The sequence below is a fragment of the Jaculus jaculus genome, chromosome 1 (assembly GCF_020740685.1).
Source record: "Jaculus jaculus isolate mJacJac1 chromosome 1, mJacJac1.mat.Y.cur, whole genome shotgun sequence".
Classification (NCBI taxonomy): Eukaryota; Metazoa; Chordata; class Mammalia; order Rodentia; family Dipodidae; genus Jaculus; species Jaculus jaculus.
The window spans coordinates 145,270,483-145,282,954 of record NC_059102.1 but is presented as its reverse complement, the minus strand read 5'-3'; the positions used below and the strand labels follow the sequence as shown (position 1 = coordinate 145,282,954).

At 51.2% G+C, this 12,472-nt stretch overlaps 3 protein-coding genes across 3 annotated transcripts in view; 1 reads left to right on the top strand and 2 right to left on the bottom strand.

Moving 5' to 3' along the window:
* Window positions 1-1,327, bottom strand: part of Aif1l (allograft inflammatory factor 1 like) — a 31,394-nt gene extending 30,067 nt beyond the window's left edge. Inside the window, exons 1-2 of the mRNA XM_004671755.2 lie at window positions 1,171-1,327; window positions 930-991 (exon numbers count right to left, since the gene is read on the bottom strand). Of these exons, the coding sequence (XP_004671812.1) occupies window positions 930-991; window positions 1,171-1,201 (93 nt within the window). The 5' untranslated portion in view covers window positions 1,202-1,327. The remainder of the gene's footprint in view (window positions 1-929; window positions 992-1,170) is intronic.
* A 3,956-nt stretch (window positions 1,328-5,283) lies between these two features.
* The window catches only part of Lamc3 (laminin subunit gamma 3), an 83,151-nt gene continuing 75,962 nt past the window's right edge, over window positions 5,284-12,472 (bottom strand). The window contains exon 28 of the mRNA XM_004671741.2: window positions 5,284-6,708. Within this exon, the coding sequence (XP_004671798.2) occupies window positions 6,458-6,708 (251 nt within the window). The 3' untranslated portion in view covers window positions 5,284-6,457. The remainder of the gene's footprint in view (window positions 6,709-12,472) is intronic.
* Window positions 12,110-12,403, top strand: LOC123456031 (60S ribosomal protein L37-like). Its single transcript, XM_045138484.1, has one exon. The coding sequence runs from the start codon at window positions 12,110-12,112 to the stop codon at window positions 12,401-12,403; it is 294 nt and encodes a 97-aa protein (XP_044994419.1).

Below are 12,472 nucleotides of genomic sequence, written 5' to 3'. Positions count from 1 at the left end.
CACGCACAAATAAAATAAAATAAAATAAGAATTCTAGGATGGGGGGTGTAACAGCGATAGAGCGCTTGTCTAGCATGAGCGAGGCCCTGGGTTCAGTCCCCAGAACTACGAAGAAAAGAAACAACTAACACAGTGTCTCCCGAGCACTGGGCACGAATCACACTGGCTTCACTGGTGACTCCGCAGGCCCTTGCTGAAGACACGAGAGCTGGTACATGAGATGCCAGGTCTGACACCCAGTCAGAATACCCCCTCCAAAAAAAAAAAGGGGGTCTCTGCCGTGCCGCATTCTGCATCTCTGCCCACCCAGCCGGCTCTGACACCTTTCCTAGAAAATCTCTAGGGAACCAGGAGGTCAGGAAGCAAACGTAACGAAGCTGCCATTGTGCGCCTGGCAGCAGCGGAAGGATTTTTCTTTCTAGAACTTCCCCAGGACCACCAAGAAAAGCCTCCAGTCCCTCGGGCAACTTTCCTGAAAGCTGGAGAGAAAGAGCTGTGTGTGTTGGGGATGGAGGTGGGGGGGTGGGGGAGCCAACAGGGAAGTGCCAGCATTTTTGCCAGCCAACCCCGGAGACGGCGCTGGCCTTGAGGGTCCCTTCTGGCGCCAAAACCCTACACGCGGGTCCCCGGGCGGGCTGGCAGCGGGGGTGGGGGAGTCTCCAGCCCGGCGGGGAGCGGACTCCCGGGCGAGCCCCACCCCCTGGTCGGAGAGTGAACAACTTGCAACCGGAGAAGCCAGGCAGCGAGCTGGGAGGTGGAGCACTCTTACCTGGAGTCGGAGGCCACCAGGCAGGGGCCGGGGAGGCCAACGGGGGAGGCCCCGGGGTAATGGGGACGTTTGGTTTGGCCGCCGACCCCGGGGTGGCACCACCGGGAACGGCCGGGTATCTGGGGACGCGTGGTCCCCCTGCGGCGGCGGCGTGACTTACCCGGTTGATCTCCGCCAGCCTCTTCTCCTGCCGGGCTTTGAGCAAGCCGAATGCCTTCCCTCCTGCGGGAGACAAAGAAGCGACCGGGAAGCGGCTGTGTGAGGGGATCGGGGTGTGGGGGGGTCTCCCCGGCCACGCTCACCCCCATCGGTCCCCGCGCCGCAGCCGCGCGCGCGCAGGTGGCGACCCGGGGATGCCCGGCGCGCCGATGGCAGCTCCGGGGACTCGGAGCAGCGCCTACCTTGGAACCTGTTGCCGAGCGCGACCGACATGGTGTGCGCGGACTAGGGGCGTGGGGGGGGGGGCGGTTTCACGGCCAGGGACGACGAGGAAGGGACGGGTGTCTCGGTCCGAGTGTCGGAGGCGTGTGGCGGCCGGACTCCGGGGCGGGGGAACCGCGCGTCCCGGGACACACCCGCTCTGGCTCCGGCCCGCCTCCCGCGCGCCCCTCCCCGCCGCCCGCCCGCCGCCGCTGCAAAGCGGCTCTTCTGCGGGACGCCGGCCGGGGCCCCTCTGCTGGAGGACGCCGAAAACGCGGCAGCGAGGGACCAGCCGCTTCGTTCCCTCTCCGCCTGGATCCCAGAACGAACTTTGCCCGAGGAGCCGCGGGCGCTCGTGATGGTCAGGCTCGGTTCCAGAGGCTGGGAGGAAGGTCTCCGGCCAAACGTCACCTTTGCCACTAGGACACCCGTTAACTCTATGAAGATACATGGAAGTCTTGTTGATGGAACCTGTTTCTGAGTTGGAGAGATGGCTCAATGATTAACGTCCTTGCTAGACAAGCTTGAAGATCTGAGTTCGAGATCGATCCCCAGCATCTGCGTGGCTCTGCCTGTCATCTTGGTGTTGGGGAGACAGAGGATCCCTGGTGCTTCTCTAGCCAAATTGGTGAGCTCTGGGTTCAGTAAGAGACCCTGTCTCTAAAATAAATAAATAAATAAATAAATAAATAAATAAATAAATAAATGCAGTGAGTGAGGAGAATACAACTGAGAAAGACAATGATGATCTCTGGCTTCTAGTCCACGTCCACACACTCACGCACACCATGCAAATATGCGTGCGTACCACACACACACACGCACACACACACGCACACAAATCAAAAAGAAAACAACCTTATTTCTTGGGCACTTGCTGTACCAGCCATTTTATTTGCCACGGTGTGTCTCAATTTCCTTCCCCGAAACTCTACGAAATAGGACTTACCAGCACTCTCATTTTACAGAAAAGTCTAGAAGCTGTAGCCTGTGGCACAAATCCAGCAAGGTGATGAAGCAGCCAGGAGAGGAGGGATTGGGACACGAGCACTGAGGCATTTTAAGGAGGATGGTCAGGAACTCTAACGTCCAACAGTCTAAGAGTGAAAGGGGCTCTCCTGATTATTTGGGGCATAGGCATAGCCCATTAGTGTCCTGGATCAAGAGCCCACCTGACCACTAGTAATGAACACTCCACCCCAACACACACATACACACACACACTGAGCATGCCTCTGGAGATTAGCTTCAGAAAGCCTCCTTCCCCACAGTCTTGCGTTCATCAGGACTCCTCCAAGTGCAATGCCCAAATGAGTGCATCTTTCTTTGCACTGACTGCATTTTGGGTAAGAAAGTGGCCAGCCAGTCTGTGCCAAGGAGGGGCTAGATAGAATGGGACAGGGCTGAAGTGAGCCCAGATGTTCTGAATGCAGCCCCTTGTTCCCCTCTGTCCCCCAACCATTCACTCGTAAGGTTTGGCTCTGGCCAAGCTGCAGAACCATGGGCAAAACACAGGACTTGTCTGAGCCTCAGACCCCGAGCCTGCAGGATGGAGTAAATATGAGTTTCCCACTAAGCAGGGGCTACTGTGACTTTACTTTCTGAGTGGTGCACGTAGACCATTAGGGCTGGGAGGAGAGAAGGGCTTGGACATTCAACCCGTGGCTGGTGGCAGGCATTCTATCTGGAAGCCCAAGAAGGGAGCAGACTCAGGCCTTCAGTGCAGCTCCTGGACAGTTCAGACTCAGGCAGTGCATTGTCCTGGCCAGCCATTGGGTAAGACAGGGACTACACCTCCCCCCCCCCCCCACACACACACATACACCTTCTACTGCTCAGCTGCTGGCTGCATTGTTATCCAGATGTTCAGCAACTACTGCATTCCACCCATCCCTGACCAGCCCCACCTCTGGGCTTTCAAATAGCCCTGCGTGCACCAGGCATGACCACACTGCATGAGTCATATGTCAGGCCTGAGGTTTGTCACACAGGAACAGAAAGAGAGGAAGCCTGCCCTCCACCCATGGAGGATGCTGGGTCTGGGCTTTGCTGAGCCCCACAGCTCAAGTGCCTAGAGGCTGAATGCCAACAGCAGGCACCAGACCATGTCAGTGGAGAAACTGGGTTGGGCCAGGGGAATATCAGCTCTCATCCCAGAGTTCTCTAAAGGACTCCCCCTTTCTTTTTTTGCCTTTTTTTTTTTTTTGTTTGTTTGTTTTGGTCTCACTGTATCCCAGGTTGGCCTCCAACTCACAGTGATCCTCCTACCTCAGTCTCCTAAGTGCTGGAATTAAAGGCGTGTGCCTTTAATTTAATGGGGGAACCCCCATTTCCTAAGCATCACTCACACCAAGAAATCACATTCCTTGTCTTCAGCTCTTCTAACCTCCAACCCGGAAATAATGGCCCTCATGTCCATCCCATACAAGGCATCCACATGAACCCCATCCTTAACTTGATTCCAAGGGTGTCTGTGGAGTAGCACATCTCTCCTCTAAACTGTCCCTTACCAGTTGGGGAGGGAGGCACAGGCCATCTCTCATCATGTGACCCTGGGCCAGAGACCCTTCTGAACCGGGCTGGGGAACCTGACTTTTCATAAGCATTCAACCAGATAGCATGTAAGCCAGGACTTTGAGGGTAGTGGAGGTGGCCTTTTCAAGTGCCAAAAGAAAAAGCAAACAAAATGGGCTGGAGAGATGTCTTAGCAGTTAAGGTGCATGCCTGCGAAGCCTAAGGACCCAGGCTTGATTCTCCAGGTCCTATGTAAGCCAGATGCACAAGGTGGCACATGAGTCTGGTGTTTGTTTGCAATGGCTAGAGGCCCTGGTGCACCCATTCTCTCTCTCCCCCTGTCTCTAATAAATAAATAAATAAATCTTTTTTTTTTTTTAAGCATACAAAGCCACTCTAAAAAGAGCAAATAGAGAGCAGAGCCAGAGAGTGAGGGAAGAGGAAGAAGGAAGCCAACTGCCCCATCAGTCTCAGGCCTCAGGCTTCAGGCTTCAGGCCTTTCCCAGCCCAGGGACCCATGAGACCTTCCCAGCGAGCTCTTTGCTGCTGAAACAAATCCAGGAGTCTTTTTGGCTTTGTGGTCAAAAGCCTTATTGAATGAAGAATATTTTATGATCCCACCCTTCAACCTGGGTTTTCAGTGACCCATGCTGGCCAGGCCCCACCCTATAATCCTGGCCATTGCCCACCCTCTTATCTGGAACGTTCCCTCCTATGTCTCCCCACCCTTCAAGGCCTAAGCCAAGGCCTCTTCCTCCTACTAGTGTTCCTCCCTGCCCCTTGCTGTGCTGACCAACAGCTTATGTTTTTGTTTTGTTTTGTTTTGAGGTAGGGTCTCACTTTAGCCCAGGCTGACCTGGAAATCACTATATATAGTCTCAGGGTGGCCTTGTACTCACGACGATCCTCCTACCTCTGCCTCCTAAGTGCTGGGATTACAGGTATGCACCACCATGCCTGGCCTGATGAATACTTTTAAATTCAGCACACACACACTTATACTCATACCTGCCTCAGTGTCTCTATCTTGAATCAGACATCTGTTGATGGCCCCTGTGCATTCCATCTCTCAGACTCTCCTGGCTGCTAGCCTTTCCCTGACAAGTTCCCTAGATCCAAGAGGAGAGTGAGCACCACCCTCAAAATCCCTGCAAAGGGGCTGGAGAGATGGCTTAGCGGTTAAGCGCTTGCCTGTGAAGCCTAAGGACCCCGGTTCGAGGCTTGGTTCCCCAGGTCCCACATTAGCCAGATGCACAGGGGGGCGCATGCGTCTGGAGTTCGTTTGCAGAGGCTGGAAGCCCTGGCATGCCCATTCTCTCTCTCTCTCCCTCTATCTGTCTTTCTCTCTGTGTCTGTCTCTCTCAAATAAATAAATTAAAAAAAAAAATCCCTGCAAAGGCCCCACAGTGCCAGACCCTGGCATGGAGTGAGCTCAGTCTTGTCGCTTTCCTGCCCCTGTGTGGGATCACAAATGTCTGCTCCACCTACCTGCTGGGCCACCTTTAAGAGGTGCCCTGGGTATACCCATAGTGGGCCCTGGATGCCCACCAGCAGCAGAGGAGGATCAAAGACACACCATCTAGCTCAGAAAAGGGTCCTTTTATTTCTTCGTGGTCAGAAATGGCCCACATTACTGCCTGTTCCCCTGGGACCCAGGAGAGTGACAGGGCCTGCAAAGGAGCTGTCATCCCAGTGCCAAGGCCCTGCTGGGTGCTGGAAGATGGCCCGGAAAAGAGAAGAAGGAGAGCCAAGAGGAAATGCCAGGGAGTCCTGGGCAGGGGCAGCCAGGGGCCTGGCCACAGGGGGATTCCCCAGGCGGGAGGACTGGAATGACAGCTTTGCTTCCACGCCCTTGTGGCTGCCTTCATGACCACACGGCCAGCTGAGGATCTGTCAATCAAGCGCTAACCAGGTGAAGTGGGGTGTGTGTGTGGGGGGGCACAAGGGGCTACTCCCAGTGGCGTGTTTGGTGACCCATAACCCAGGCCCCTTCAGACTGTGGAGGGCCAGGCTCTTCAGGTAGATGGCAGGCTGACAGGAGGCTAGGCCAGGGCAGGCTCTTCCTTAGGTAAGATTGCTGCAGACCCACAGCCTGAGACCCCTACCTTGCCCTGAGGGCCTAGCAGGGTATACCATGACTTCAGATGCCACTACTAAGAACCCTCCTAGGCCCTTAGCACTTCTTGGTCTGCCTGGTCCCTTGAGCATTAGAGCTCCCAGGTGACCAGTGTGATGAGATACAACGGGTCAGGAGCAGCTCTGAGACTAGGGGCCCAGTTCTTCCTGAGCCCACCCGAGATCTCTGTGGATGTCCCCCCTCGACCTTCCGCGTACCAGTGGAGGGTGGGTAGATGTGTTACTCTGAAGGGAAGTTTTCATAATAGGACTTAGCATACACAGTGCCCAAGCCCATGGCTGGCTCTTGACAGCTGGAAGCTGACTGCATGTGTGCATCTCGCTCTCTGTCTCACACACACATGTACTCACACTTGTACACGTACAGGCAAGCATGTTACTGCTGTTAGGATGCGTGTGTGTTGGTGCATGTGCAACTATGGCCTGTCTGTGTACAGGGCTGCCAATGGAGCGAGAGTATACTCACTTCTGTTCACAGGGAAGAGGGGCTGCACGTATTGGGAAGGAAGTATGAGCAATCACAGGGGGCATACGGCAGCCAGCTCTGGTGGGTTCGTGTTTGTGTGCACGCCTAGGGGCAAGAGCAGGTAGGGGGGCGTGAGCCAGGGTCTCTGGCCCTCACTGCCAGCTGGCGCAGTGCTCAGGCAGGCTACGCAGGATGGCCTCCAAGTTCTGCTTGTCAGCGCGGATCCCGGCGAGGTCACTCTCGAAGATCTGGATCTGCAGCTCCTGCTGTTCCGATTCCTGTTCCAGCCGCCTCAGTTTCTGCTGCAAGGTCCCTTGAGAGCCCAGCTGTACCTTCAAACCTTCCAGCGCCCGCTGGGTCTCGTTCAGGGCCTGGGAAGGGGCCCTGTGGGTGTCCAGTGACCCTGCAGAGGGGCACAGAGAGCTTCAGTGGAAGACAAATGCCTGAGGCCCTGGGGGACTCAAGACTGTCCCCAGCTCAGACCTTCAGGAGTCATTCTGTCTACTATCCTCCAAGAAACGGGGTCTGACGGGGCTCTGGGAGAGGGTAAGGGCCTAGGGGGCCTTGGACAACTGGTCACTCCTATGGTGTGACCTCCATGAGCCTGTGTAGCTAAGAATGACCTTGAACTCCTTGCCTCCACCTCCCAAGTGCTGAGACTATAGGCATGTGCTGCCATGCCTGACTTACGCAGTGCTGGGGATGGAAGCCAGGGCTTGGTGTAGGTTAGCACTCTGCCAACCGGGCCACATCCCCAGCTCCCCCCTGCAGAGGCTCCTAAATCTTACCAGGTCCCTCCTCAAAATCTGAACTTCACAGGCAAGAAAATCTGGGTCTGAGGACAAGAAGAGGGAGGTTCTTACATGGATATGAAGCATCTCCCAAAAGGCTCAGGGAGCCGGGCGTGGTGGCGCACGCCTTTAATCCCAGGATTAAAGGGAGGCACAGGTAGTAGGATCGCCGTGAGTTTGAGGCCACCCTGAGACTCCATAGTGAATTCCAGGTCAGCCTGGGCTACAGTGAGACCCTACCTCAGAAAAGAAAGAAAGAAAGAAGGAAGGAAGGAAGGAAGGAAGGAAGGAAGGAAGGAAGGAAGGAAGGAAGGAAGGAAGGAAGGAAAGAAAGAAGGAAGGAAGGAAGGAAAAACAAAAGACAAAAAAGGCTCATGAGTTGAAGGCGTGGTCCCCAACTACTGTGAAGTGACTGGATGACAGGGATTCTGACCTCATCAAAGGATTAATCTATCGATGGATTAATAACCTTCTGAGGTGGGACCTAACTAGAGGAAGCAGGTCCTTGTTGTGTGTAGGCATCACTGGAGGCTGCACCTTCTCCAGGCCCGCCTGGCCCTGTTTCTTTGCTTCCTGGTCTCCACGAGGTGTGAGCCTTTGCCCTACCACACCCTCCAACCCCATGTTGTGTGTCATCAGGGCCCAGAAGCAATGGAGCCCGCCAGCCATGTTCTGAGACCTCTGAAATTGTGAACTGAAATTCATCTTTGCTTTATTTATTTATACTTATTTATTTGAGAGAGGGAAAGAGAGAGAGTGTGTGAGAGAGAATGGGTGCATCAAGGCCTCCAAGCACTGCAAATGAACTCCAAATGCATGCACCTTCTTGTGCATCTGACTTACGTGGGTCCTGGGGAATCGAACCAAGGTCCTTTGGCTTTGCAGGCAAGCGCCTTAACTGCTAAGCCATCTCTTTAACCCTATTTATTTATTTAAATATTTTATTTATTCATCTGCAAGCAGTTAGGTTGGGGAAGAGAGCAAAGAAAGAAAATGGGTGTACCAGGGCCTCCAGCCACTGTAAATGAACTCCAGACACATGTACCCCCTTGTGCATCTGGCTTTACATGGGTACTAAAGAATAGAACCCAGGTAGTCAGGCTTTGCAAGCCAGAGCCTTTCACCACTGAGCCATTTCTCCAGTCCATCTTTTATTGATTTGTATGTATCCTATGATACCTAGGTCTCCGCTCCCCTGTGCGACCCAGGTTACAAACACATGTAGCCACATGCAGCTATTGATCAGGGATCTGGAGATTCTAACTCTGGTGGTCTCAGGCCCTCTTGCTTGCACAGGAAGTGTACTTAATGGCTGAGACATCTTTTTATTTTATTTTTATTTATTTATTTTTTGTTTTTCGAGATAAGGTCTCACTCTAGCTCAGGCTGACCTGGAATTCACTATGTATCTCAGGGTGGCCTCGAACTCACAGCGATCTTTCTTACCTCTGCCTCCCAAGTGGTGGGATTAAAGGCGTGTGCCACCATGCCTGGCCTTGAGACATCTTTTGTTTTCTTTTTGTTTTGTTCTGGGGAGGGGGTTGGTTTTTTTCGAGGTAGGGTTCATACTCTAGCCTAGGCTGACCTCAAACTCACTCTGTAGGCCCAGGCTGACTTTGAACTCATAGCAATGTTTCTACCTCTGCCTCTTGAGGACTGGACTTAAAGGGGTGCACCACCATGTCCGGCTCCCTTTTCCTTCTTTTAAATTTTTCTCTCAGGTATGTATCAAAGTGACAAAAAGTCTGAAGCCCTCCTGGCCTGGGACAATCCTGCCCTCAGCAGAGATCTCAAGAATCCTTCACCATCTACCAAAAAGCCTAAGCAGTTTGGCTTTTTTCTTTTCTTTAAAAAAAAATATTTTATTGGAGCCAGGCGTGGTGGCACATGCCTTTAAACCCAGCACTGGGGAGGCAGAGGTAGGAGGATCACTGTGAGTTCGAGGCCACCCTGAGACTCCATAGTGAATTCCAGGTCAGCCTGAGCTAGAGTGAGACCCTACCTCGAAAAAAAATATATATTTATTTGCAAGCAGAGAGAGATAGACAGGAAATAGAGAGAATGGGCTCACCTGGGCATCTAACCACTGCAAACGAACTCCAGATGCATGCACTACTTTGTGCATCTGGCTTTAGATGGGTACTGGGTAATGGAACCAGGGTTGTTAGGCTTTGCAGACAAGCACCTTAACTGCTGAGCCATCTCTCCAGCCCTTTTTAAAGCTTTTTTTTTTTTTTTTTTTTTTTTTTGAGGTAGGGTTTCACTTTAACCCAGGCTGACCTGGAATTCACTATGTACTCTCATGGCAATCCTCCTACCTCTACCTCCCAAGTGGTGCTGGGATTAACAGCATGTGCCACCACACCAGGCTTTCTTCTCTTTTCTTTTCTCTCTCACTCTCTTTCTGTTTTTCTTTCTTTTCAAGGTAGAGTCTCACTGTAGCCAGGCTAACCTGGAACTCACTCTGTAGCTCCAGACTGGCCTCAAACTTACAGTGATTTTTCTACTTCTACCTCCTGAGTGCTGGGATTAAAGGCATGTGCCACCATGCCTGGCTTTTTCTTTTTTTCCTTAATATATATTTTAAATTTATTTAATAGAGAGAGTTAGTAGAGGGCATGCCAGGACCTCTTGCCACTGCAAATGAACTCCAGATGTATGTGCCACTTTGTGTGCCTGGCTTTACATGGGTACTGGGGAGTTGAGCCCAGGTTGGGAGGCTTTGCAAGCAAGCCCCGTTAACCACTGAGCCATCTCCCTAGCCCCAGCCTGGCTATTTCAAAAATCTCTGGTGTGTTGTATGTGTATGTGTGTGTTACTATGTGAGTGAGTTCAGGTGCACAAATGCCACAGCACAACTGTGGAGGTCAGAGGACACTGCAGACGTTGGTCCTGACTGTCCACCTTACTTACGGCAGGATCACCTCGTCTTTGCTGCCGCATCTGCCAGGCTAGCTGGCCCCAGAAAGCCTCCTTTCTGCCTCCCTTTTCACTCTAAGCATGCTGGGATTACTGACAACTGCTCCTAAATCTGGCTATACATGGAGTCTGGGGATCCAAACATAGGCATCCGTGCTTGTGTTCCAAGCACTATCAAGTATACCATCTCCCTGGCCCCAGCCTGGCCTCGGAGGAGGGTTTTGAATTAGGTTCAGCCACCCATAGACCAATCAGGCTGCCTAGAGCTCCCAGAGGCAAGGTCCAAGGGTGAGTTGTTCATTCCCACATTCTTAGGTCCAGCACCTAAGAATCTGGTTGAACTTGACAAATGAATGAGTCAATGACAAAGACCACAGGGGCCCAGCCCTTGCATAGCAGTTGTTCCCTACCAGACATTGAGGGTAGATGAGTGAGTGGCCACTGGCAAGCAGAGCCAGTCAGTCACATGTGGAATATGCATTCATTCCCACTGACTGGCTGTGCCACCCTGGGAACATTATCTCAGCTCTCCTTGCCTCAGTTTCTTCATCACAAAGGGGCAATACAATAATTGTCCTTATATTAAAAGGTTAGTACAAGGTTTGGAGAGATGGCTTAGCAGTTAAGGTTCTTGCCTGCCAAAGCCCAAGGAACCATGTTCAATTTCTCAGTACCCACATAAGCCAAATGCACAAGGTGGCACATGCATCTGGAGTTCGTTTGCAATGGCTAGAGGCCCTGGCGTGCCCATTCTCTCTATGTATCTGTCTCTTCCTCTTTCTTTTTTTCCTCTCTCAAATAAAATAAAATAATGATTGTAAGTATTCTCAAAGAAGAAAACAAACTTCTGAAAGAAAACACAGGAAATTAACTTAATGAAATAAGGAGGTTGATACAAGATATGAGCAAGGAAATAGAGATACTGAAGAAATACCAATCAGAAATGCTAAAAATGAAAACCACAGTGAGTCAAATAAAAAACTCTATAGAAAGCCTCACCAATAGAATGGATCAAAGAGAAGACTGAGTATCTGAGCTTGAAGATAAGGTGGAGGATTTGGAACATTCCAACAAAGATAAATTAATGAGAAGGTGTAAGTGGGAATTTCAAGATATTCAGAATCCTATGAAGAGATCAAATAAAGAATAAAGAGAAGAAATTCAATCAAATGGTATAATGGTGGTAACTGATTGGAAGGCTCAATACTCATCAAAGAAAAAAAAAAAAACCTCATCAAAGTGCTGAGAAGTAACAGTGGAGAGTTTAGCACTTAAATATATCTTTCACATCCTCCAAAGGCTCAGAGACGATAGTGGAAGAAGCAGAAACATGTAAGTGCCAAAGGATGGGGAGGGGTGCTTTGGAATGTGGTCTCTCAGACATAAAGAAGTCATTTTATTCATGACCTCACAGTGGCTGTCATTATCTGCATAAGACCTGTATTAATGTTTGTTTATTTTTATTTATTTATTTAAGAGCAACAGACAGGGAAAGAGGGGGAGAGAGAGAGAGAGAGAGAATGAGAATGGGCACACCAGGGCTTCCAGCCACTGCAAACAAACTCCAGACACATGCGCCCCCTTGTGCATCTGGCTAACGTGGGTCCTGGGGAATTGAGCCTTGAACCAGGGTCCTTAGGCTTCACAGGCAAGCGCTTAACCGTTAAGCCATCTCTCCAGCCCTGCACAAGACCTGTATAATGTTGGGCCCACCAACAAGTTTCTGTGTATGGGAGGAGGGGGGAAAAAAGAAGATATCAATGTAGAAAAAGAAATAGTAAGAAAAAGTGGGGGTTCAGTGGAGTGCCTGGAGGACGTGGGACAAAGTGGGTGGTTGGAGGGGCTTATGTCAATGTTTCAATAAGGTTTTTATTTATTTATGTAGGAGCTTGCCTACAAAGCTTAACAACATGGGTTTGATTGCCCAGTACCCATGTAAAGCCAGATGGACAAGGTGGCTCATGCATCTGGAGTTTGTTTGCAGTGGTTAGAGACCCTAGCACACCAATTCTCTCTGTCTCTCTCTGCTTGCAAATAAATAAAATAGTTTTAAAAATATAAATAGAGCTCTTTGGTCTCGGCGGCAGAAGCAAGATGACAAAGGGCACATGGTCGTCTGGAAAGCATCACAATAAGATGCACTCCCTGTGCCGCCGCTGTGGCTGTAAGGCCTGCCACCTTCAGAAGTCGACCTGTGGCAAGTGTGGCTACCCTGCCAAGGGCAAGACAAAGTATAATTGGAGTGCCAAGGCTAAGAGGCGAAACACTACCAGAACTGGACGAATGAGGCACCTAAAAATTGGCTTTTGGAGAATCAGGCATGGATTCCATGAAGGAACAACACCTAAACTCAAGCGGGCAGCTGTGGCAGCATCCAGCTCATCTTGAGAATTTTGTCTGTCAATCATAATAAATGTTCTGGTTTCAAAAAAAAAAATCTATATATGTAAATAGGGC